Raw genomic sequence first — 26,807 nt, 5'->3', positions numbered from 1 at the left:
GTGACCACTGAGGTTCTCACTGAGATTTGAGGGTCTGATGGGTGGATCGAACGTCAGGGTGTCCCAGGATACTGGCAAAGGAGCAGCTGTGTACGACTACATCTAGAGCAACAGTGGGCTGCTGCGTGGGGGTCAGTGGGCTTCCAACTACATTCTGCTCAATTATGAGCTCAAATCATACAACTCCACGTGTATTTGAAGCGAAGGAGTCAGGATACCTGTCTCAGTCAACTTCTTCTGCTAATGGAGCTGGCTCTCACCATAACCTACAGCCCACCCCAGCAAGCGCTGGCTCGAGCATCCTCTGGGAAGATACAGGCTGTGTCTTCAGACTCGGTGCCTCTGTGAGCAGCACTGCACCACGCTCACAGATGCCTCTATGTTGGACTCCCTACAACGTTTCCTATCTGAGAGAGGCATAACATCCCCCAAATTACAACAATAATTGTTCAAAAGCGCATTTTTTTTTCCTCAGAGAACTGGAGTCAGCTGCTCCCCACAAGCACTCCATATTGATCAAACTGAGTTGCTCTAGAGACAAGTCCACTGATGGCGAGTTTACAGACACACAGCAAAGACAAAGAGCCTTCTTCATCGCAGATTTTATGTGCCATTTTTACATACAGCACTTGTCCATCCTTCTTCCCCAGCAATCTCTAAGGAACTACATAATGAGAGCTTTGGTAGTACTGATCCCCAGAAAACAATGTGTAATAACTACTAGGGAGAAAAAGACACTTATCTTGCCTGTTTAAAATTTTCTGTCTTGGCTGGAAGTGGCAGCCTGGGACATATATTTAACTCAAACACCCAACAAGTTATTATAGGAAACAGACCCTTCTGTTGGACTTGAAATTCCCACATAGAACAACTAAGTGATAAACCATCCACATTTCACTCTGCATTTTCCAAGGAGACCTCTACTAACAGTAGCAAAAAGTCAAACAAGATAATATTGAGTTGCTTTTTTAAACACACGCAAACAGAATTTCTATAAACTTTTTACATTGCAAAAACAAAATTAAGTAAAACATGCATTTTCCTTTCTTTGTAGGTCACCCTTAAATTGCCTGCCACTCTGTATTCCAGTGCTGGGCTACAGTCAAGCCCAGAATATATGTTAGTTCTTAAACACTTCGAGAAAGTTAATGTTTTCCTTCTTTGTAAAGAGGAACTGCTGAACTCATGACAGACACTTGTGTGGTCCAGCCCTTCCCTATCTTACATGCAACATGTATCTACATGTGGATGACGGGATTAGCACACACCATATTCCACCTCTTATTGCCAGCCCGGGGCACAATTGTTTCTCCTGCTTTTCTACTTCATTTTGTTTCTTTATCCCTTAAGTTACTCCGTCTCCTCGCTGTCTCTGAATTCACTCAACACCTTGCCTAAAAGTCACTCTGCCAGCAGTTCCTCTTTTCCCACACTATCCTCAATCTCCTCCAATCCACCTTCTGTGCCCTGGGTTGGTTTTCCTCCTACCACTCTGATTGCTCCTTCAGCACGGTATTTCTGAGGATCCACCTCCTTATCTCTCTCCAGAGGTTCAACAGGCTCTTGGTTCTCTCCTCTTCTCTCTCTAAAATTTATCTCTGAAATCTCATTCACACAACTCCTCAGCTATTATGTTTGTGCTGACAATACACATCCACCTCTGCTCAGCCTGTCCTAAAACTTCTGCTTGCCCTTCTGAGATAATGAATTTCCTCTTCTCCTGATTTTCATCTCCATCACACAGGCCGATCACAGGACATTGCCTGTGACTCCATCCACACACTCCCATTTTCAGGCTAGACAGCAATTTTGCCCTATTCCCTTGCATAGCATCTCTGCAACCTTGTCCCCTCCAGATTTGGAAGCTCAGTTCTCAGAGCATTTCTGTAAATAGAATTTTATTTATTGACTCGCTGCCTTTGCCACATCATCCATCTCCTTACAGCTTCCACTTTATTCCCCTTCATTGTCCTACCATATATTAATTATTTCTCTTCATTGACAAGGCTATTCACAGTCTATCCCCAACCCACCATCTCTTGTGCATAACCAAGATATCAAGTCTCAGCTCTACTCTGTCAAAGCAATGAAGTGCAACAAACCCTGCAGACTAGATAGTATTCTTCCAAGAAGTCGAAAGAGACTGCAAAAATGAAATTGCTGAACTATTAACTGTAACATGCAGGTCATGCGTAAGCTTAAACTGACCCTGCGCCAGAAAAAAGGAAAATTGGGGAAATGGGACATCAGTTTTTAAAAAAGGTTTCAGGTGAAACCAAGGCACTATCAATCAGTAAGTCTGAATTCCTTAAAAGAAATTGTAACAAAGAATAGAACACAAACACTTAAATATGATACAATGAAGAAGTGTCAGCCTGGCTTTTAGAGAAAAGTTACACCTCACAAATCTACAGGAGTGATCTGATGTGATCAATGAGGTTTGCTAAGCTTCTTCGCGAAAAGCCCTTAAAAGAATCTGAAAAGTCATGCAGTCAGAGATGATTCCCTTATGGACTAATAAACAGGACACAAGACAAAGCAAAGGGTAAAAATACATAGTCAGCTTTCACAATGGAGAGTTGTTATAAGCTGACTCCTACGGAAGAAGAACTGAGGCTGTTCAGAACAAGAGTGTAATAACTAGGTAAGTGAGCAAAGAGTAAAACGACATAACTTGCTGTAAATCTAAAATAAAACTGAAACTAAATCTGAACTAAAACCATGAAGCAGAAGGATCTTACAAGTCTAAATAAGAGGAAAGACAGCAAACTAAACTCTGCAGAAGTGTTGCGTGGTGGAGAAAAATTACTCCAGTTGCACACGCGCAATGATGGGAATAGCTCTTTCCAACATGACAGTGACTCCAGCATCTTCTTCAACAGTTTTCTAAATATTTCAATTCAATACTCAGGAGCGGTTAAAAAAGGATATATAAGAGCAAGGGCTACAAAGGTGATCAAAGCTACAGAGCATCTTCTGCGCAGGAAGGGACTAGGAGGAGTCTGCACAGTAAATGGGGCACGCCACAGCAAGTGTTAAGCTAGTCCTCTGAAAAGCCCGAGTGGCCAGAGGTCAGTAGGAAACACTCTCCAGGTTCTTGCCCCCAAAGTATTCAGGTGCACCAATAGGACAATCAGGCAGTAAATCTATAATGATCAATGAAATGCCTTTTCATACCGTGCGTAACTAAACTGTGGAACTCATTGCCACAGGGTGTTGTGAAGGCAAAAAGCAAGGAAGCTCCAAAAAGCAGTGAGGCCAGTCCGTGGGAGAAAATTTCCCCAAAGGTTATTGAAAAAACTGAGTTTCAGCTACAACCTTGCACTTGGTCCCTATGCTGCAGCATCCTGGGAGGACACGCTGAGAAAAGTGGACCTGTTGTGTCGCTATGCTTTTTCCCCTCAAGAACCTGCACCACTAGTAGCTCTGCCAGAGAGACATCCCTGGGCAGGAGGGACCCCTGATCTGACCATCTGAATTCTTCAGAACTTTTATGCCCTGTGACCTGTCTTTAAGCCCTTAGAGAAAGGGTATTTTGTTCTATGTGTCCAGTGCTTAAGCAGAACAGGGCTTTCTTGACCCACTACAAATAATACAGCACTGTGAAACTACTATCCATAGTGCTGAGAATCTGCCAAACAGGTACACAAACCCTTCCACAAGCTGCCCTCCTTTCATGCCACCCAGGCCACTGGCCTGAAATGGGGTCTCCACCTACAAAGCTGTAAAATTTTGTAACCAGTTTACTGCTCTGCAGGCACACATATGTTCTGTGCACAGCTCATAGCCTAAACCCATCCAAGTCCAATCAGGGATTTGGCTTAGCACTACAACAGTCTAGCAAAGGCGCGTGATTTAACCAGTAGAGATCGGGAGGTACCTGAGAGGAGTGACGTGTAGCATCTGATGAAGCCAAACTTGTCTGGCTGGTCACATTCTTTTCCAAAGAATCTATTTTCTCAAAAGTCCTCTTCTGCCTCATTGTGTCCTGTGGAGTAGCCGTGTCGTTGGGAAAGCTACCCCTGCTCTCCAGGCCCTGTCTATACAGAGACCTGTTACTAGCCGAGACATCGTCCCTTGAACTCCGGCTGATGCATTTTTTCAAGTGGTCAGATTGAAATCTGACTTTGCTGCTTTCTGCTGGGATGCCACTCTCCAGAGTTTCAGCATCGAGGCTGGCTTTGCTTCCTCTGCAAGCTGCTGACCTGCCCACCACAGCACGCATCTCAGCAATCAGCTTATCATTCAAAGCCGTGAGCTCACTGCTGCTGCCCACAGAGCCAGGTCTTCCTTGACCTGTCCCTTGCCTCCTTCCTTTCCTTTTTCTCAAGCTTGGAGAAGGACCAGTGGAATAACCAGAATCCTGATGGCTTATAGCAGTTGGGTACTCTTGAGCTTGCAGACTGTTCTGCCTGCTATGGTGGGCTTCCATGTTCTTGAGGACATTGGCTTCCAAGATCCTCCAAGACTGCTTGAAGCTGTCCTTTGAAGTGAGCTGACCAGGCAGTTTAACAGAAGCCTCAGCTGTTGCAGCAGAAGAATGAGGAAATTTGGAAGACTGGTCAACATTGATCATGTGTTTTATGTATTCTCTGCCAGCCGGGCTGTACTCAGTGGAAGAAGGATTTCTTGCATGTTTCTTTGCAGCTTGCTGCTGTTGCATACTTGGATGCTGTAATAATTTGGTTGGTTGGAGCTGCTTTTTTAAGCTATTGCTTGGTGACACTGATGGAGACATCCCATTCATGTTGACGCTTTCAGTGTCCATATCTACTGGAGGCTCATCATAAATCGGAGACTCTAAAGACGGCTCATCATATATAGGTGCAGGGGAAGCATATTTGGGGGATGCAGGCTGGGGAGTTCCTGTCTGACTCCTTGGAGGTGTTTGAGAAGTTGGACCATTCATCAGCACTAAGCAAAACCCACCATTCTCTGTCTTTTTGATCTGCATTGACTGTTTTGCTTCTCCTACAGGTGCTTGCTTTGTGGCACCAGGGCTCTGGGACACAGACTGAGGCTGAGCATATACGGCTGGTTTCGGAAGAGATTTCTGGCTGTTGGTTTCTGGAGCACTCTGCAGCTGAAGCGAACTGTTTGAAGAGCTCTGTACCTGCCTTAAACTGTTCACTTTGACCAACATGGCTGCTTTTGTGCCAGGCAGAGGCTGCCAGTGGGTAGGTGTCTCCCTAAAGAAAGAAAGATACAAATACAGGAAATTATTTAAGAAAATAAGAGAACAAAAACACCATTCAGAATTTCTGTTCTAGTAGAAAACAAGTGAAATAGTCTCTGCCTATGCCAGGACATCGGACTGTCAGTCTCAAAGTGCCTGGAGATTCCCCAACCAGTTACATCAGCTCCTCATCGCTCTTTCCTGGATATCCCCCTTCCAGAAATAGAAACATATTGTTGTTAAACACAAGAGAAATCTCTGGCTCATGAACTGCAAAACAACGAGATGAGACAAGCTCATCCCATTATAACCTGGTATCACCATCAGCAAGCTATGAAACAACTTATTCTTGCCATGACTCTTGAGCACAGCACCCAGAAAAACTGGTGGAAGAACAGTAAGAATTTCTGAACCATTAGAGCGGTGAGTTGAAAAATAATCTCAAGTGTCTGTCTTCAGACCGCCAAACTATGATGACAGCCCTTCCAGAGCATAGTATTTTTTTAACTGACTTTCCAGATCCATGCTTACCTTGCAGCAAAATCTATGGGAGGTATTGAGGGGTCGATGTCCTCAGCTCAAAGGACGTGTGTCACACTCCCATACAACCCATCAAGCCTCTGCATAGAACATTCTCCCAGTCCAATCCACATACCGGCAGACCTGATTCCCTTGACCAAATCTATTGGCTCTGCTCAGCACAAATGGCTTTGAAATCTTCTTCCAGGAGTTTCCTCCACCTCGTGATGATACTTGGCGGTAACCACAACCCAATATTCTCACCGCAACATCTCAGTTTCAAAGGCGCATTTTGCAGTGTAATAACCTACTGTCACACAGGAGCTACATTCCTTCTGTATTCATGAGCTCAGAGGAAAAGGGAAAGGAAAGGCTGTTAAACCAACTTGAGATTTCAGGCCTTAAAAGGTACCACCATCCCCAGCTTTCAGCCCACACCAGACAAGGTATGGCAGGACAGGATGTATCCACAGCAGGCCCAACTCCCAGCCACCCTTCACAGGGCAAGGTGAACCCAGGAAATCCCTGAGCGGCCCACATCTAACACGGGGTAGAAAGAAGGACAGTCCCTTTGAAGCTGGCCCTGTTGCTTGCACTCTCGCCACATATCCGCTACCGGCTGCTGTTGGGCAAGACCTGGGGGTGCACTGCATGTGCCCCGGCTGTGACAGGCCGTGTTCCCCTAACGGGGCAATGTCAAGTCTCCGGAGCCATTTTGCTCTATTTGAATCTTCATGCTTGTGCTCCATCCCTCTCTACCGACCCCCTGCTCTGTGTCCCCTGCACTGTCAGACAGACCCATCTCCACCGCATGCCCAGAGCTTCCTCTCTGCCCCTCAGGGACACCCCAGCCTGTGTCTTCATCCCCAAACCCCACAAGGTGCCCTGGGCTTATCGGGACAACCCAACCCTCTCCTGCTCATTCACAACAGCTTCCACTGCTTCTGCTCTCCAGAGACCCCTTATCTGCTGAGCTCCCTCCTTCACCCACTCAGCACAGCCTCTCCGGGGGGTGTTGCGCTTGCCCATCTGTCTTGCCCAATGTCTGCCCTGCACCCTACCCACAACAGGACACATCTGCCCCAAAACGGGAGCAAAGCAAGCACCTCACATCGCTGCATACTCCTACCCCATTTCACCTCACCTGGCTTAATGGCCCCACACCCCCAGGATGCCTACCAGCTCCGGGCTCTTTGCCCCAGTAAGTCACATCTGCTCTGAGTCTCCCTTCTCTCCACGTGCCCTTCCGTCAGGACTCCCACTCGTCTCCTCCAGACACCCACTTCACTTCTCCCCTCTCCCCAGCGGAAGTCTGCCCAGCCCCGTCCATCTACAATTTACCGTCTTTTTGGCAAAACACTCTCTCTCACTGGACCACGCCGCGGCGAATCCTGCGTCTCTGGAAAGCCCCACAGCAAGAGGGGAGGGTGAGGCTCGGCGCTGCCTTGCTCTGGGTGCAGCAGCTGGCTCCTAGCCAGGGTCCAAAGGCCACAGCCCTCGAGCCACCCAACAAGCTCCCTGACCCGGAGCGTGTGACTACTTCTGCAGGGCCTGGCTCCTGCGTCTCTGCCTGTTGCAAATTGGCAAGAGGCAGATGAGATGGGAGAAGGTTTGAGAACAGTCTGCCATCCTCTACTTACTGTGCTGGGCTCCCCCTTGCTCCGGGGACCCCCCTCCTGTGCCTCCCTCCGCACTCCCCACAGAAGCAGGGAAGGCATTCATCTTAAGGGAACTCTCAACACTGTTTCAAGACATCAAGTGATGCCACTGCTGTGAGGAAACACCGTCCTCCAGGCACTGCCTGCCAGTGCACAGCATCAGAGCCCAGAACTGACCTAAGCCCCACCCAAGGGTGGCTGACTGGGAAACACCCAGGGATTCACAACAAGCACCGCCTGGCCTGGCCTGGCCTGCCCTCTCTCCTGCCCCAGAGGCCCTAAAGCACTGCCCTTGCTCTCCCCTCACCTGTTTTGCCATTATCAGCTTGCTCTCGAAACACCTCTCACCCCCAGTGAGAGCCACAGCTCTGTGCCATGCCCCGCTGTGCGCAGGGCCGGGCGGATGAGCACCGCTGGGGCGCCTCGGCTGCCGACCTCGAGCAGGGTCAAGCAAGGATACGAGCAGGCAACAGCCAGCAGTAACTCTGCAGGGTGGGGGCTGCATTTCCAAGGACATGTGGCTCTGCAGCCCACTGTGCGTCCCTCCCTGGGGCCACAGTGACCAGTCCTCACACACGTCCAAGCCCTGATCATAAGTGCAGGCACTACTGACAAGCCAGTTGTTCCTAGAAGAGCTCCTGAACTATCAGGAAGAACCAGAGCAGCAACATTTGGGAAGCTTTCAAATGAGCATTTTCAACATCCACCCACATACCCACCTACCCCTTCTGCTTAGCCATACCAGCAGCTATTTTGGTGGTGAAGTCGGATTTGCAAAGAAACATGCTAAGGATAAGCAGGACAGAGTTGCTTCCTGGCTCAGAAGGCAGCTGTAGTCAGTTCCTTGGCCTGCCTACCCACCTGCCTGACAGGGCAATCATGGAAGCATCATATAGGAGTGATTTTAACTCAATCCTACTGCCAGAAGCAAAGGACAAATCTGCACTGCTAAGAGGTTCACCAGACAATTGGAAGGTGGTTAACACGGTGACAGTCCTGACCAGACTGTCTCTGTCCTCTGCCAGCCAAAAGCAGCATCCACATCTGCACTAGCACTAACCAGCTGTTGGGTTCTGGTCATTCTTCCAGGGTCACAGAGGGAAAGGAATCCCAGACCTGCAGGTCTGCAGCCTGAGTTGTAGACATGACCCCATGCCTCAAGAGAACCTATCTGCTGCAACTGGAAAATAACTCCTATATTTGCTCTCAGAGAAGGTTTCGGATCCCGTACAATACGAGCTACGTGCTGAGGTTATTTCCTTTCTCTGCATGGTAACTTTACATCGTCAGTCCGTTCTGCATGCAGCTGAACACCTGGTTCAGCAAAGGCCTCTTGGGTTGGCACACCCACCTTCGTCAGGCACGGCGCGATCAGACTTGTTTCCGTACGCAGGCTCAGCACACCCCTTTATCGCTTTGCATCACCAGGTTCAGCCAACGCCAGACTCCCTGGCACTCATCACACTGTTCAGGTACTTTGCAGGTTTAGTTTATCCAGAGCGCTCAGGATAATCAGCATCACAGTTTTGATGACAGGAAGAGATTCAAAGATCTGAAAGACTTGCCCTGGTTCTACCTTCGAGCCTGTGTGCTTGGCAGCTCGCGCATTCCTCAGGAGAGTGTTTCGAAAATCTGTTGGATCTACTCTCTTTCCACCCAGCAGGGGTAGCAGCTTTCCTCTCCTCCCTCCTGGTACAGGTTACTCAGGATGAAACCACTCAATCAAAATGAAAACCAACCAGCTAGAACTGTTCTGCTAATGACATTTTTTTCACCTTCCTCGAGACTCCCTATTTCTTCCCTTTGGAGTGGTTATATGACAGACCCCTGCAACGTTAGACCAGCTGCAGTACAAGCCTGGGCTCTGTCATCTCCTTATTCAGCCATGAGCAGCTCCTGTGCAGTTAGGAAAGACGAGCCTCTCCCTGCCTCCCAGGGAGGCAAGCAGCACCATTTCCTGCAACCAAGCCTCTGAAAAAAGGCTGCATATCAGTGCTGTTTCTGACTGACACTGATACAGCAGCACCGGGCACGTTCTGACCTGTTCCGGCACAGGTCTCACAGCTGGGAGCGCTGGAAAGGAGTCATCTGGGTGCAGCAAGAGCAGCCTGACCTTAGGAGTTAGTCTCCTGCTCCAGCAACAAGCACGCTGCAGGACAAGCGTGACATTTTGATTTTAAGGGTCTTTTGGAACTCAGATTGTGACAAACTCCCCCCAAGCCCACAAAAAAAGAGCAAAGCCCAGAACTTGGCCCAATGCACCTTCAGAATATTAATGAGGAACTTGATTAGAGAAAAAGGGGGTTCTGCATACACGGTCTCCCCCAAGAGGAAGCGCTTCCTACCTGAGACACGATGGTAGTCAGACTGTGACAGACACCCTGAAGCGTGACAGCTCTTTGCTGTCCAAAGTCACTTAAGCAGAGTCCAAAGAGGCTGTCCTGCTTCTCCCTGCCCAGGACCGGAGCACAGGGTGGAGCCTCTGCTCCACAGCGCTGCAGCGGAGCAGCAAGGCAGCGTGCCGTGCCGTGCCGTGCCGCGGGGAACCCATCTCCCCATCACAGCTGCTCGACCGGTACGGGAAGGCAGGAGCACAACACTTGTGATTTAGCAGAGCAACAGGGCTGCAAAGCAGCCGCTGCTAGACACAGGACTCTCCCTGCTGTGCTGCAGCAGAGGTGGGCCCTAGCTCTGCTCAGAAGCTCTCTGTTTCTTGGACGTCCTGGAACCAGCCTGAAGGAAAGCTGAACTAGTTGAACAGATTGTTGCAGTAAAGGGAATGACAAGATAAGTACTTATGTTTCCATCGTAAGCAACGAACCGGTCCACAGCAGGCTTTTGGCACTCAAAAGTCCGCGCCCGGCCAAGCAACACTGCCAGAGAAACAGGCAACGTTGTCTCTTCCTGACTCAGGAATCCCTCCTTCTGATTGAAGGGCAAATTTCACTTATGGTATCAGGGAGGCATCCAACCCACATGCCGAGGCAGGGAAGGACTCCAGATTTGGGCAGTACTGCTGCTGTGTCTACAGTCCCAAAACCAGAGATCAATACAGGTGGGCGAGCTGAGGACCTGTGCGGGGAGGCATTTCCAATGACCGAAGGAGGAATTTGTGCACAAAACCTAATTTCACTGAATTCTGTGATCTCTCTGTATGTAGTTAAACTATTAACCACATTCAAAATAAAAGGAGCTGAGCTGACTGGAGAGGTCACAAGCCTTATCTGCAGAACTAGATAAAATGGTTTGGAGAAGAACCAGCATAGCCCCTGCCAAGTTTTGCTGCTCCTGCCCACATTCCAGCAACCCGGCCTGGCACAGAGGAATTAGAAGGGCAAAGAAAATCAAGGGCAGAAAAAGCAGTAAGCCATCTGCAGACTACTGCTAAACAACCTACCGGCAGTACAGGCTAGGTACCTGGCTTTATGCTCACATCAGGCTCCGACACTTTCCCAGGAGCACTCTAGGCCTCAGGACACAGAAGGAGTCTAAGTAACTTCTACTTTCTAACTTTGCCATGAAAACCATTTATTTTGTTGGCGTTTCAGATCAGCTGCTATCAAACCTGTGGTACTGACAGAGCTCAGTACTGCTCACACTGCTCTCACTTTTATCATCAACTGATAGAGAATGACTTCGCAGGACCCTTTTGCATTATGCACATGCAGGCCAGCCAGGCAGGGTGGGCTGGAAAGGTGAACGGCATCGGAAGGGGGAGATGAGCAAGCCCACTGTGCCACCACTCCTTCTCTGGCTTGCTGCAGCTGCAGTTCAGGATGTCAGGACTGGTTCATATAGCCAAGGATTTGCCAGGGGTTTGTCCCTCTGAGATCTTCCCTTAGTGTCTACTGGGCGTCTATCTTCAGCGGTAGCCTTCCCAGGATGCCTCTCACACCTGGATGCCCACAGCCCTGCTGCCTCCCCCTGGCCAACACCCATGCCTCCTTCCCATTCCTCACTGGCTGGACACCAGCTATACCAGTGATACTTAATGATGCAAGGACTTTATAGAGCCCACCTCCGCAGTTAACCTTCATAAGGTGGCCTTGAGGTACAACGTGGTTCCGCCAGCAGGCCTTCGGGCTTGTGACTGCTAAGCAAGAGATGAGCATCAGAGGGAGACCAGCACTTGCTGCAGAACTTCATATCACCAAACTCCGGATAACAAGAGACCAGAATAAGCAAGCACTGGCATGAGATGACCTTGCACTCTGAGCTCCATGTTCATTCAGGATAGTGACAGGCTGGCCAGGGATTGGTAGGCGCTGAAGATCAGGGAAGGCACGCAATGGTTATGGAGCAGACAGTACTGCAGGAAGGCAAAGCCAAGAACCCAAGTCCTGCTAGCACACTAGCACACACATTGTCCAGCCAGGAGCTCCAGGTAGAGCCTAAAACAAATGCAGGAACAAGGAAAATCTTACCGCCTACACTGGGGATTCAGAAGAATCACGTTGGGTCACCACACTCAACTGCAGCATTGCCCAATCCTTGGTAGAAATTACTGTTTGTTTACTGTTACCAGAATACAAAATACTCCCTGAAAATAGGGACAGCAAAGGAACAAAGAGGTAGATCCTGTGGCCAAGCAGGAGCACATGTGGGAGGCACCAGGAAGGCAGCACCTTGCAAGGCAGAGATCTGAAACACAGGCTTTGGTGATGCCCAGAGTCACAACCTGTCATCGTATCCCTAGAGAGCCTGCAGGTCGGCTTTGGGACAACCCCAAATAGAAGGAGCAGTTCTTGTCTGAAGAGATTACTGGAGCAGAGACTCCTTGCAGAAACAGGATAGCTTTGCACATCGCCACTTTCTGAATAGCTGGCTTTTTCCTGCACACCCCCCTCCTTCCACACAGCTACAGGCACTGGACAGTTTCTGGCCTCTTCAGACCTCTCATTGCACCTCAGTGTAATTGGGGGCCAGAGCCCTTCTCTCAGTTTCCTTGCTTGCTTGGCAGCTTTTGATTTTCAGGGCTTGAGAAATTATGTTTAGAACTGATTTCTCTACTCCTCTCCCTGTGTCTCTTAAGCAATAGCCACTGCCCCAGGACACATGGTCTAGTCCATCAAACCCAGGCCTAGCTCCTCTGGAGTGAGCGCGGGAACACACTCCTCTCCCGGGGAAGCCGGTCCTGCAGAGGGAGGAGCCAGCCGGCTGCAGGAGGGGAGAGACACTTCCCTTTCCTTGCACCCCACCGATGGGCTCACAACAGGGGAAGTGAAAACTTCAAGCAGAGGGTATTGCACCAAAGAACAAGCCGAGCTTTGCATTTCTGAGCTGGCATGGTACTGGGGTATACTCCTCGTGCCACACCAATGCCCTTGCGCGGCTCCCCCAGGGTATCTAGCGGGCTGGCGCAGGGCTGGCGCAGGTGGCTGGGCTGTGCTGCTCCTCCATCACCCCGGGACGAGGGAGCAGAGGCTCCAACCAGATGGCAGCCAGCTCCACTCCCATTTGACCAGGAGTTTTGTAAGTGAATGTGATGGAGAAGCGAAAGCGACAGAGAAGCGAAAGCCCTAAATGAGTGCCACATCCGAGTTAGTCAGAGAGTCTGGTCTCAGATACAACGTGCTTTCTTTCCAGGTTCCTCGGCAACTGGAGATCTTTGCTGAGAGGCACCACTGCAAAGAGGACAAGGCTCTTCTGAAAGGAACACTCCATAGCAATGAGTGCTACCTTGCTACCATGTCTAGATAGTTTCCCCTTAAGGCCATTCCAGGATGCTGAAAAGACCAAGTAGAGGAGAACATGGACTCCCTGACTTCCCAATGTTGAGAAAGGTTCAGTCTCTTCCTTTTGAGCAGTGAAAGGCCTGACAGAAAGTGAAGACAGCAGCGGACAGCCATCCTAAAGCAGCCTCTCAGCTGCACTCTTAACCTGCCAGCAGCAGAGATTCAGCGGTCCCTTGAGATAGTTCCTTCTAGGAATGCTTTCAAGTAGCTCCAATATAAACACTGCAGCCCAGCACTGGCTTTCCCAGCCCGCACCCAACTCCAGCAGTCCCAGCAAATCTGGCAGCTTTTAACAGGCTCCAGTTAACTGTTCCTGAACTCTCCATTGTTTGCTATTCCCTCCTAGAAGTCTGGAAAAAAGGCCCCGCACCTCAGCTCTGCCCTTCCCAGCAGTTGGTTTCCTGATGTTTTAATAGAGACAAATAAACACGGATGTTTGCATTCAAATGGCACTGCTGCTGCTGCCTCTTGTGTCCACGCTGGACATGGTGATGGAGACGGCCCCAGCTCTCATAGGCAATCCACCCAAAGCTAGGTCTGCCCAGCCTTGAGAACAGCATCAAAGACATCTGCTAACATGCTGTGTGTTTGCAGGTCCTGACCCACAAGGCTGGTGGCATAAATGTAAAAGGAAACCAGTCTATATAGACAATGTTTCTTGTCTGGTTATAAAGAACTTAATACTGGCATTAGTTAAGCCTGTAGCTGAGAGGTAGGCCAGACTCAGACAGAAGCAGGCAGGTACCCTCACAGCCAGCCTTCAAGGGCTTCAATCACTTCTGCATCATGCAGACCCTCTAACTCTCCTCTCAGCACACCTTCCTGGCATGGGAAAACCAAGCCCTGCCTCTCTCCACTGCTGCAAAAGACCTTTCTCCCTCCTAGTCCAGGATGCTTAACCGTTCAGGCCTGAGCAATGAGGAAGGTGGGTTAGCAGGGGGCAAACAGCATAATGTTATCTGCTGTCCATGTGGAAGAGACCTGTGCCTCTCCTGTTCTGGGGGAACGTGACATTCCTGGAGATGGTGGTTTTCCACCTGGAAGATTTTGAGATGCATTATTATTCCAAGGGGAATCTCAGAAACCGCTCTGACACATGTCTTCTGGCACTCAGAGGACCACAAGAGCTAGAGCAAAATCTCTTGCCTGGGAGGACAGCGAGTTTGTGAAAGCCAGAGACCACTCTGATCCCTGAATTGTGAAAAGCACAAATATAAACCCAGGGGCTCTCTGAGGGCTGGAGCCACAAAGATCCTGCCACACTGCCATGGCAGAGCTGATGGCAAAGCCACCAAGCAGGGACCTACACAGGCCATCAGCAGCAGAACAGGGAACCCGATCCTCCTCCGCTGGGATGAGATCCCACCAGGGACGTATTTGTGCTAGTGGGCTCCTGGAGAGTTAGCAGAAAAGGCCCCTGTGGCCCCGTGGCCTGACTGGGCGGCTCTGGAGGGAGGATACCCTTTGAGGCTTCATTCACTCTTTTAATCCTGGCGGGACATTCCTCCTCAGAAAGCTGCTTTTCTCAGGCCTTCTCGCCTGCTGTGCTGAACTCCAAGCTCTGGCAAATGCCCAGCCCAGGGTTAGGGTTAGGGCAGGGGCTGCAGGAGAAGGGGACTCACAAGAGACTCCAAAGATGAGACGGGCTTATGCTCCCCAAGGGAGCACTGCCATCATTTCCAGAGCTTGGATGAAGGAGACAACTATACAATGGTGAAGTGGACAGGGAGGGCGGAAAGGGAGGCAACAGTTCAGTCACCTTCCCGCTGCTCTCAGACTGGGTTCCCCAGCTCCCTCCCAGTATCAGAAGGGATCTCCCTCCTAATTCAGTTTCTCAGGAGCAGCTGTTTCTACTGTAGCACCCTTTTTCCTGGCATAAAGAATCATTTTCCCACACTGACAGCAGCATGTGAAAGAATAATTTGGCCCCCATTTCACACAGGGAGTCTGTCCACCTCTCTCCTGGGATTCAGAGTGTTTGGAAGGGGTCTGGAGTAGTCATAAGGCAAAAGTTACCCTGAATGCAGCCAGGAAGACCTGTGGGTTGATGGGGGCACTGCTTGGGTACCAGACCATCAGCCTCCTCCTTCACCAGAAGGGCTGCTGGCTGCAGCTGGGTGCCTGCTTTGGAGAGGAAGGAACTGGGCCAGTGCTTGGCTGAGCAGCCCTGGGAAGAGCAGCCAAAAACCTGCAAGGGAGCCGGAGTGCATGAATAAGCAGAACAACTTCCCTGCGAGGCTCTGGGAAACACAGCAGTGTCTCCCCCTGAGCAAACATTTCCTGCCTGAGGGTCAGCCTCCCAAACGCTGCGCAGCGAAGGACCAGTCTCTAGAGAAGGCCACTCTGAGCTCATTTGCAATAAAGAGCAGAAAAAGCAGCAGAGAGCAGTGAGGCCGGCGAGAGGGAGGTCCTGATCAGCATGTAGGCTGAGAGAACGGAGAGGCAAAGACCAATTTTGCAGCATAAAGCAGACCAGGGAATGTCTTCACTCTGGTCAAGGTTGTCGAGAGCACAGTCCAGCCATGCTGCACAGGTTTTGTCAGCATGAAGACACTGCAGTGAGTGCAGCAGGTTCGACAGTGCTGATAGAAGGCATGAGAGAGGAAGAGTGGGGGAAAGAAAAGTTTGCTAAAAGAAAAAACAACCACAAAGTACTACTGAGAGAAGGACTAAATCCCTTCCCCCGGCTCTCTGTGGCACGTGCTTGCAGGAGGCCCTTCTTGGGGATCACGCTGGTCTCTTCTGGCCTTCCATCTATCATGAGATGACAAACATGAAGGGAAGAAAAACAAATCTTTTGTACTGCTGTTAGAGACAAAAGCTAAATTGTCCTGAGTGCAGGTACCTATAAAGATGTCAAATGCTACCAACAGCCCTCAACATATTTGCCTTCTGTTTACACAGCTGTATCCCTGCTTAGGGAAGAAAGAGGACATGCTTATGTTTGTCTTTGGAGAAAAACACAGACAACAGAGCTGGCAAGTTTGGTGTGCTTTTGCTGTGATTTGACCAGACATGCTAGCAAGGACCTTAGACCCTACCTGGGGAGCAAGTGCTTTGGGCACAGCTCTTCACTCAGTATTTTATGAGCTAGAAAAAGGCAAGAGATCTCTCCTAGAATGTCACACTTGGATATGGAAACTCTTCTCAGTACCATAAGCACAGCCTGCTATCCCCAGCTCATAAATGGCAGTGACTAAAAGTAATGGATGTGCAATGAAACAACGCTGAACCTCCTGCTTGCCAGGAAACAGCTTCTGCAAGCAAATGCTTCTGGCCTATTGTTGTGGAGATCTGAAACAGCAACGCAAGTCCAGGCAGCCCATGAGCTCCCAGGTGGGTTGCCACTTGCACCTTTCCCAGTGCTTGTCCCTCAGTAGTTTGTTTCGGGCTGAAAGTGCCCCTAAATTGCTGCCACATCTTCAGATAAGGATGAGAGAGAGAGAGGAGGATTCCTTCCAATTTCCCTTGCTCACAGCAGGACTGATGGAGATGGCGAAAACACTCTGTCCAGGGCCAGTCTGCCTGATAAATAAAGGTAAAGCAAGCCCCTGCCCCTTTGTATCATTCCCCTTCCTCCCACATAACAGGGCCTGATCCTCCCTGCAGAGGCAGTCGGTTCGTTGGCTGGACATGTCAGAGCTGGCAGGAATTATCCCTCTGCAGGGACGAGGGCTCAGGGACACAGGCATGGCCACTTCCTGGAGGTCAGGTTCCTTTTCTGAGAGCCTGAGTCATAAATATTTCAGATCCCACAGAGCTCAGGATTATTTTATGCCCTGTTCAAGGCTCTTACACTCCTTTGGAAGTGTGCAGTTTATCAATGCCCGCACTCAGCTGCCCCAGAGACTCTGTTAACAGCTCTTCAGCCTGCCAGGCATTTTGCAGAGGACATTAGGGAGCTCGAGGCAAATCCAGTGTCTGGTGGAGGGGCTCAGCTGTGGTCACTGGTTGGGACTGGAGGGAACTGGGCACTGGGAGCTATCAGGGTTCAGCTTAAGATGTTTCTCACTACACAGTTTTCTCCTAGCAGGGCAGGAATCACTCTCAGGATGGGCCCGAAGCTCGGAGGGGCTGCTGGTGGAGCAGGATGCACTGGCAGCACCGTGGGCACCAGGAAAGCTCTGCGCTCTTTCTGGTTTACTGTAGGTGCATCACTAGCATCTCCCAGTCAAGCAGCTCTTGAATGAAGGGACAAGCACCTTGCAGGGGGCACCTGGCAGGGGGCAGTGGACAAGAGGTAAACCCCACTCTACTGTTCTCTAGAGCAGATTTCTTCCAGACTCACCATCCTGCAAGGTTTTTGCCATTTTGATTTTTTTATGTTTTCATCTCTACCTCTCAGCACTGGCAGAGAGCATCATAGCCACAGAGAGACAACCTCGATCCAAAACACGAGTTGTTAAAGGAGCCTGGCTTGCCGCGTAATCTCTATTCAAACGCTGCAAGAGGGAAACGGGGACAATGAGCACTGACATGGGTGTCAGGAGAGCTGGCTTTGCTCCAAGCTCTGCTCTAGCCCTTCGGTGAATCACGTCTCCTTAGCGTGACTCAATTTTACTCACTGCGAAGCCTCCCGAGCCATCCGCACCACATTCGCCACCAGCCTGACGAGGCGCTTTGCGGAGGAGTAACGCAGAGCAAGGCACAGCCGGCTCTCGCAGGATGGTGCCCAGACAAGGCACTAATGAGGCAGCGGCGGCCATGGGCCCCAGGCAGAGGGAGCAGGAGACACACGTGAGCTGTCAGGGGCAGAGGTCAGGGAGGGGATGCCTTTGTGGAGTTATTTTGACTTAAATCTGGCAGAGTTTCAATATGAGAAAAGCTCAATTGTTGTCAGACTGGTTTGAGCGTAAGAAAATCTCTTGGCCAAACAAAATAGCATCCAGTTATTGTTCTTTCACTGAACCGTCGATGTGAGCAAGTAACTGTGCCTAGGAGCTCTGTCCCCTCCAGTCCCACCTCCCACCCGGGCTGGAGCAGGAGGCGCGGGCAGGCAAGCCGCCCGGCGAGCAGGGAGGGAACGAGCCAGAGCAGTCGGGCCACCCATTAAAGATAAACCAAGAAGGCCAAGGCCCTCCCTACCTCCCAGCGTCCGGCCTCTTCTCCGCAGCGCAGTCCCCTTTGCCCTTCTCCATCTCCTGCAGCAGGGCCATCTGGACAGGGGTGTTCCTGCCGTCGCTGCTGGTGCTGCCCCTGTGCTGCCGGCCCCGGCAGTCGGACTGGGAGCTGCGTTTCATGGCCTGGAGCTGCGCCAAGGGCACGATGTCGCAGCCCTGGGGCCGGTGCCACACCGTCTGCCGCGTGATGGCATTGTAGTAGTAGAAACGGTTGTTGTTTTGGTCAAAGAGCTCCCACCACTGCTTCTGATCGGACTGGCGAACCTTCAGGTTGGGAGGGGGGTCCCAGCCGCACTCGCCGGTCGTCAGGTTGACATACATCCGCTCCTGGGAGCGCGGCTCGATGATCTCCACCCAGTCCGAGCTGCAGTGTGAACGAAAGCCATGTTAGTCCGGGCCGAAGGCTTGAGGCAACCTCAGGTTTCTTCTCCAAACCAGCAGCTCCCCGGCACAGCGAAGGGGAGGCCTCCCTCTCCTCCCCAGCCCCGGCGCTCCCCCAACCCCAGGCCATGCCGCTCGCTGGCCCGGCCCGAGCGGCACGAGGACACGTCTGCTGATGCGTTGACAAATTAAACGTATCGCTGGCATGATCGGAGGAGCGCCGAGGCCTGGCCAGGCGCGCCGTTCAGGGAGGGGCAGAGCAGGATCTGCTCCTTTGGGTTAATCCAGCACAGCCACCCTGGGGAAACCAAACCGCCAGCTCCAGACAACTGGCCTGGCAGCTTCCTCGTATAAACACATCTGCCAGCGGAGCCACACGGGCGACGGCTCCCTGGCGCGTTTCGGCGGGCTGCAGCTGGACCGGGAATCCCCTCCTCGCCCGCACCGAGGCCGAGGCGAGAGCTGCGCCCCGGAGCTGAGCGCCGCCAGCTCAGCAACGCCACGTGTCCAGCTCTGCCCGGCCCTCCTTGCAGAGCTCACGGGAACATGGGGGCCGGGAGGGACTCCCCCAAAAAAGCGAGCGTTTCAGAGGGTCGGGCCCCAAATCCCCTGGGGTCACTCAGGTCCCCGCCCCCCCCAGCCGGGGCACTGCCGGCGCGTGCGGCACGAGGCAGGGAACCGCCCCGCTCCCTTCAGGCCTCTCCGTGGCTGAGGAGCTCACCAAAGCGACGGCAACGCGAGCGGCGCGGGCCTGCATGTCCGTGCAGCAGAGAGGACTGCGAAGAGCGGGGGACCGTCCCCTAAAGCCCGGCCAGCTCTTCTGCAGCTCAAGGCCCTGCTAAAGCGAAAGACGGAGTCTGCACCAGCCCAGGTCCCAACAGCCCAGCAGCAGGGGAGGCACAAACCCAGGAGCCCAAAGGGTCTGTGCAGAGCTCTGGCTCTAGAGGGAGCGACCGGACAAGCCTCTCTCCACCTCAGGCTCTTCACATCCCCCCTTGGCAGCCATGCTGCCCTGAGAAGGGCAAGACGCAATTTGGAAATGCAAGTTGGGGGCGGTGGGAAAGGAAATAGGAAAAGACTCAGGTTGAAACACGCGCTGGGCTGGTAGGTTGCTGCCGACTGTATCCTCAGGGCCAGGATGGAGGAGACAAAGTCCTTGGTGACCCTTTGGGCATAACACGAAGCTGAAGGACAGGCATGACCTCCCACCGAGCCGTAAGCTCACTGCTGTGCCAAGGAGCACACCTCTAGCCCCCTGCGCCCTCCCACTCCCCTGCCAGCGCTAGCGGCCACCCACCGCGTGGCCGGGCTGGTCCGCAAGGTCACCCAGCTGAAAGCAACACCGAGTCACGTTCGGGCACATCAGCATGCCGGTTTTGTGGCGGGACAGGGGTGCAATCCCTCAGCAAGGTCTCCCTCCACGCAGCAGAGGGAGGTAGATCACTGCCTGCCACCCGCCGGCTGCCCCAGCCGGGGCGTCAGAGCCCGCAGCTGAGAACGGAGATAAACCCTACGCGCAACCCCCACTTCTGCGCTCCCCTCTGCACAACCTGCAGCCCTGGCCCTCTGCCCCTCTCCGCTGCCCTGGGCTGCAGGAAGGAGGCCCCTGCTTAATTCAAGTTATCGGTGTTATTAATAAAAGCCATATGAAGAGGAGGGGACACGTCCAGGGCCCACCCGCAGAACGCCCTCCTGCCCGGTGCCTCAAGGACGCGCGAAGGCGCAGCTGCCGGCTGCTCCCTCCCGCCACGCAGCAGCGGGCGAGGGCACGGCCCCAGAAGCCGTTTCCGGAGGAGAGGCAGGATAACGGAGATCCTGTCGCGCCCTTCCCCGCTCGCGCGCCTGCTCTGCTGCTCCCGTCGCGCTGCTCCCAGCCGCCGCGCTGCTCCGCGCCGAGGATGCCACCGCCGCACGGGCGGCGCAGCCAGAGAGGGGGCAGCCGGGAAGGCTGCTCCGCCACGGGGGACAACCCGCGGCACCGTGCCACCAAATCAAGAGCCTCCTGCCTCTTCAGCCGAGCCCTCGGTGCTCAGCCCTGCATGGCACGGAAATATTTTCTGGCCAGCCATCGTGGCGGCCCTCAGCTTCTCGTGCTGCTTTCTAGAGACGGTCAGCGTGTCCACTCCCACTTGCCAAGGCCGGGAGGGGGCTTAAGCGCATATAACATGTCCCTGCTAAGAAAAGTGCTGGTATATATTCAATGCTGAATGTCTGGCACGGAACCCTATAAAACAGCTTGCTCCTTCACCCCAGAAGCTGCAAAATTAACGGATACAAAGTCAGTTTAACCCCAAATAAATCTGCACTGCCCATGAAAGGTAAGGTGCAGTTTGCCCTGCCACTGCAATTGCCTCTCCTGCACTGTGCCAGCATCCCTGCCTCACAGAGGGCTGATCACAGCTGGCCTGGTCTAGGAGCTGATTTAGCTGAAAGTCATTTTTTGGCTGGATAGGTTAGTTTTCAGCCAGATCCATTCCGGGACCAGGCTATCTGCACCTCCACGAAAAGGCTAGCATCAGCACAACAGGCAGCTGGGAGCAGGCCAGCACTGCCTTTCAACAGCGGGATGACTTCTGCCAGGTTCACACGACTGTGCAACCACTGCCTGAGCTGGTAAGGGCTCTGCCAGGAGCAGACCTGTGAGCTGAGACACCTCAGAAAATCATGTGTCCAGAAAACATTTGTTTCTTGTTAAAATGGGAGCAGTTCCCCAATTCGATGTAAGGTGCAACCGAGAGACAGCTGCACCAGTACCACGTACCATGGCTGAGGGATGGGAATCCCCTTGCTAATCTGGTATTTCCAAACAATTGTAATGTCAAACTATAGTCACAGGAGAAGGAACAAATCAGTAAGTCACTGCTGTTATAAACTGCAAAGAGAAAGCACCCATAAACAGGGCATAAAGGAGGAACATGAGGGAAGCAGAAACAGAGCACGACAGTGTTGGCGGGCACGTGGGAGAAGAGCACATCCCAAGAGGCAGCAGCAGCAAAGTCCAGTTAGGATAAGATACTGGAAAAGACAGTCTGATGGACCGTTAGAGGAGCTTGAAGGGGGTACAAATGGAGCAGGGACCTCTGAGAGCATTGGGAATCTTCATAAGAGCAAAGGCTGTCAACTGGAAAAGGGGCACAAGGGTGGAATGGGCTGAAAGGAGGACTCCACTCTGGGCAGTACACCTGGCAACTTCTGGTGGGGAGAGGCTGCTTCCAGTACTGGAAGGAGAAGAGATTTCAAAGGTTATCAAAGGTGGAGAGCATGGCATACATCCCTTGAGAGGGGAAGAAAGAGGAAGGGAGGAGAGCAGGTGCTGAAAGGGCTGGAAGAGGAAGTAGGCAAGATGTGACACAGCACATACCCAGAGCGATACAGAGGAATGTATGCTTGTATGCAGTTGGAGAGAGAGAACGGAGGAAGCTATGTAGTACTTACTTGGCAGAAAAAGCCCGCAAAGTACCCAGTTGAGTGATCAGACTTTTTAACATTCAAGAGCATAATGCTTTTGATCTGTTTTGCTAGCAACTGGGTTAGCAAAACTCAGCTCTGAAACACCAACCAGCTCTACCAGCATTGTTATTCCTCAGGAGAGAGGAAAGGTCAGCTATTTTCTGTTAAGTGCAAGCTATTGAAATAACGAACTCTTCTCATGGCACTTGGCCACAACCAAGTGTGCGTTGCTAACTATAGTCTTCCGTTTTAACAAGCTTACATTTATCTTTGCGTGCAAAGACACAAAAGTGGCCAACTTGGGTTTGTGACCTCTTTGCTCCCCTTAAAATTGAGAGTCTATAGGATTACTGAGATGCAGCTTAACAAGGGAAAAATCTGCACAGAACACATTGAAATACCAAAGAGTTTGGTACAATCACATTCATATGTAAAGAAAGAAAAGGAAAAGCAAAGAGCACATTCCTGGAGCAAGGCCAACACTGGGCTGCCACACAAGTTTAGAACGTAACATCAGGAACTCTGGAAAGACGTGATAAACGCAGGATTTGAAAGAGATAAGGCCTTAACTTGGACACAGAAAAAATTTATTCAAACTCAGCTTAACGAAGAAAAGGACAACATGTCCCAGCAACACTTTGAATAATATTTTTTCCTCACCTTCTCTGCTTCAAGCGCTAGACAAAGTAGAAGCTATTGACTGTGCCTGATTCACGGCTCCCGCTTTTCAATCCCCTCCCCAACAGGCAGTGCTCCGTTGTTGGCTTCTGTATCTCACCTATAGGATCACTAAGATGTTCTCAGTCTGTATCTCCGTTTTCTTAGGACTGGACATCTCTGGACACAGGGCTTTCCTACAGGCCCACAGTTTGCAAACCTAGATCAAACCTCTGCCTTGGAGTCTTGTGGCTGCTTTTCCTCAGGCACACTTGCAGCTTCAATTGCCCCATCCTAGACTGAGTGATAGGGACAATTCGACTGCCATTATCTCATCTGAGCTGGAGAACTAATCAGCGCTCCTCACTCAGTCACCAGAGTCTGAGACTTACTGGGGAGGAGGAATTTCAGCAAAAATCCCCACTTGCTTCCAAAAACAAAAACACATTCCCAGTGTGCAACCTCCTTTATTGTCTGAGAGATCTCAGAAGTTTCCTTTGTATCCTAAGTAAATACACAAATACTTTCCAAGGCTTGCAGCTCTTGTAAATAGGCCACAGCTCCAGCTGTTTGCCCTGGAACAGCCTGAACCTGACCAAGTGCAAAGGCATCTGCCTCGGGCGTGCTGATGTTCTGCAGGGTTGCAGGAGCTGCTTCATGCAGGGAGGCCGTAGGAAGACCTTGGTCCCTGACTGCTCCGCTCCTGCCTTGCTATTCACACAACAGCACTACTGGGAACGCTCCAGCACAGCGCTGGGCAGCTGCCAACCTTTCAAACGCCAGGTCCTGGCCACAGGAAACCAAAGGAGCAGTGGCCACATGGTGAGTGCTTTGGCCAAATGAATGCTCCTTTCCTGTTCCTCCCTAGGACTATGTCAGGACTTCTACAGTGATGCAGAAGAGCATAAACTCCCTCTCTACAAGGAATTTTTGGGAGACACTGTTAGGCTTAAAAAGCAAATGGGCTCGCTGCATAGATCCCCGCACAGCAGAAATACACTGTTCTTCAGGAACAGCCTTTCCCACCCATCCCAGAAGGGCTCAGCACACCTCCCAGCCCTGGCTGCATTCTCTGGCCTGGTTCAGAGGTTCCCACAAGGACAAGTAAAACAAGGCTTTCCTCCTACCGTATGCAAAAAGGAGGAGGAAGTTGTTGCTTTTGCTCTTTTTGGGGGAGGGCGGAGGAGGAGGAGGGAACAGTAGCATTTCATGTGAGCAAACAGCACTGTACTTACCTGAAGGCTTAGCTGGCCCCTTACAGGCTGGCACTTTGTTTTCAAAAGGTATTTTATATATGGAGCAGATAAAAACTAAGGCTGCAGCTCTCTGTCCTGCCAACCTCTGTGACAGATTTAATTTATATTTGTAGACTTTGTTCCTTCAAAAAACAAAGAGCTAAGGTTGGATCCCTCCCGGCTGCCACTCCTGCAGGGGCCCTGGTCGGCAAAGCCCAGGAATGAAAATACGAATAAAAACAATAAAATTTTTTAAAGGATAATTCAGCCTGAAAGAGCACAGCACAGCTCCCACACTGCAGCCAATGTGGCCAGATAGCACTGTGGGACTGCAGGAGCATAACAGCTCAACAGCTTTGCGGGCAAAGACAACGCTATGAAATCACAAAGCTCTCAAAGGACTGGAACAGGCTTGTGTGGCCCGAAGGCTGGATGCTGTACATCTCGTTCATCTGGGGAAGAAGCCCTCTGCTCCGGGGAAATAACCCGGTTTTGCCCAACGGCAAGCTACTGAGGCAGCATGCACGAGCCACACACGTTCCACGTGTGCTACAGGGGGTAATCGCAGCACCTCTCGCCACCAGTACGAGAATGCAGTGCCTACAGCTTTAGACCAACATGATGTTGCCACCCAGTCCTCTGCTTGAAGCCTTCTCCCAGCTTATTAGCCTTATGTGCTGCTCAGCTTATACACGAGTACAAACTCGAGGAAGCATTTATCTGCTGATGATATCTCCTGGTAACAGACCCTCAAGGGAAGCAGTGGGAACTCTCTGCTTTGGGACATTTTAAGCCAAGCTATCAGGAAATCCCTTTGCAGTGCTGCAAGGAGAGGGGTCACAATTCTTTCTTCCTCTCATGTCCCGATCTCCCGTTTCACTTTGACACATTGTAACTTCCGGTTGTCTTTGCTCCAAGCCAGGATCCCACCTCCTACCCCAACTTCCCTTCTCCGCGATAAGCGCAGGAGGGAGATGGGGCAGTGGCATGTCCTTCTTTGCCAAATGTGACTCCATATCAGGTGTGATTTTGAAGACTGACGTCCTCAAAGGGAGTCTGCAGCATGCTCAGAGATGGCCACACAACAAAGAAAAGCACCTGGGAAATTAAGCTCTTCCTTCAGTAGACAGGCATCCGAACGCAGTCAGACGTCAGGTCACATATAATCAAAGAACAACAGCTGTGCCCAGAGGTCGGCTGACTCCTTCCCGAAACGTAGGTGGCTATGAAGAACTCCAGGAGCCATGGGCCAACGTGATCCTTAGGAGCATGAAGGGAAGCATCAATATTATCTCTGTACCTTGCATGGGCAAGACGTTGCTACCAGCCCTCCTTCAAGCTAAAATACAAACAGTGAAAACCAGCAGAAGGTTCACAAAAGACCTGAACTGTGATTCTGAAAAGTCACTGTTTCTTAGCATTTATTAACTGTGGCTCTTTGGGCCACAGGCAGTGCTGCCTCCAGCCATGAATGCAGATGCACTGCATGCGGATACATTGCCAAGCAAAGCCAGGAGCATGTTGACAGCCACCTTGCCATGTCCTTGCACAAAGGAGAACTGAACTGCAGTTCTTTGCCTCCAAGTCAGGGTTGCTGACATCTCAGCAAAGCCAGAGGAGGTTGTGGGGTCCCAGAGCAGGCAGATCCCATCAGAGGTCATGTAAGTGAGGATGTGCCAATGCAGTCACCATTTAGGTGCCTAATAAGTGGCGTCCTCCCTGAAGATCAGGAATTAAGAGTCTGGCCACGAGAGAGAGCGAGCATGAAATACAACTCTCAAGCCTGTCACCTGGCCCAGCCATACACCAAAGGCAGCTTAAGCCTGCTGCACAGCGCAGTCTGCTTCCTGCGATCGGCTGGGCTTTTCCCTAATACACACTTGCAAATGAAAGGATTTTAGACACCACCAATGCCCTTGGCTGTCTCCTGCTTTCTTCCAGTGACACATTTATGTTGCGACTTTTGTTTTCTCACCATACAGCTGAAGAATTGGGAAGCCCTGTGACCTCCAGGGTTCCTCCACGCTAACAAACGGCTGCCTGCGACGGGCACATACCCATCGGTGCCCCAGCACAGACGTCAGCGAGCTGCTTCACGGGTCTCGGCAAGAGGCATACGACGGCGCGCGTGCCCTGCTGCCCCATGCCGCGACACCAGCCGGGGGAGAGCGGAGGCAGGAATGCTTCGTGTGGCCTCTGGGAGACTAGCTGCAGCGAGGCTGCCCGACTTTCAGTACGACAGACGCAGCTCCAGCAGCAGGGACGGGGATCTGAAATGATTTGTCCTAAAGAGAGAGGGAATTCAGATCTCCTGCCCTCCATCCCAAGCGCTTCAGCTGCTGCTAACAGAGCGTACGATGAGGGGCCCAGGAAAGGGAGCCGAAAGCAGCCTTACGGAGAGCAAAGCAGTGTTTACAGCTCCGAGCCCTCCACAGAAAGGCCTGAGAAGCAAACCACGAGAGCTAGGCAGGGACTGGGAAGCAGGTACCACCTCCAGCTACCCCAGCACCAGGCGGGCACATGAAGCCAGGCCAAGCCCGCTCACCCCCGAGAGCCCAAGCAAACCATCGAGCAGACTCCCCTTAGAAAAACCTTCTGAAGAGCTCAGTACAGCTGCTGACCGATAAAGCGCAACCCCTGGACAGCTCTAAGTTGCCCAGACTTGCACATCAAAGCCAGGGCAAGGTCGTAAAGCTAATCCGTATCCTGGAGCTGCAGAGGGCCCCCAAGAAGGTCTCTGAACACCAGCTCCGTGTGGCGAATCCTGCCAGCTGACTCGGTCAATTTATTCTTTACTCACTGTCTGCCTTCTCTCAGCCAAGCCCAGCAAAGCTGTAATTTAAATCTAAAAAAGAAAAAACTCTACACACACACAC

General features: G+C 51.6%; 1 protein-coding gene across 3 annotated transcripts in view; it reads right to left on the bottom strand.

Annotated features, from left to right (window-relative positions):
• The window catches only part of LOC112983172 (rho GTPase-activating protein 39-like), a 68,289-nt gene that overhangs the window by 17,971 nt on the left and 23,511 nt on the right, over positions 1 to 26,807 (bottom strand). For 2 of the 3 annotated variants that reach the window (XM_064521337.1, XM_064521338.1), the window contains 2 exons: positions 18,174 to 18,572; positions 3,881 to 5,189 (listed from right to left, as the gene is read on the bottom strand). In XM_064521337.1, coding sequence (XP_064377407.1) covers positions 3,881 to 5,189; positions 18,174 to 18,572 — 1,708 coding nt within the window. Of the gene's footprint in view, positions 1 to 3,880; positions 5,190 to 5,707; positions 6,057 to 18,173; positions 18,573 to 26,807 lie in introns of those variants that run through there. The other variant, XM_026100108.2, reaches the window with a different exon arrangement.

The sequence above is a fragment of the Dromaius novaehollandiae genome, chromosome 16 (genome assembly GCF_036370855.1).
Source record: "Dromaius novaehollandiae isolate bDroNov1 chromosome 16, bDroNov1.hap1, whole genome shotgun sequence".
Classification (NCBI taxonomy): Eukaryota; Metazoa; Chordata; class Aves; order Casuariiformes; family Dromaiidae; genus Dromaius; species Dromaius novaehollandiae.
Note: the sequence above shows the minus strand (reverse complement) of the source record. Positions and strands in the feature narration are given on the sequence as shown.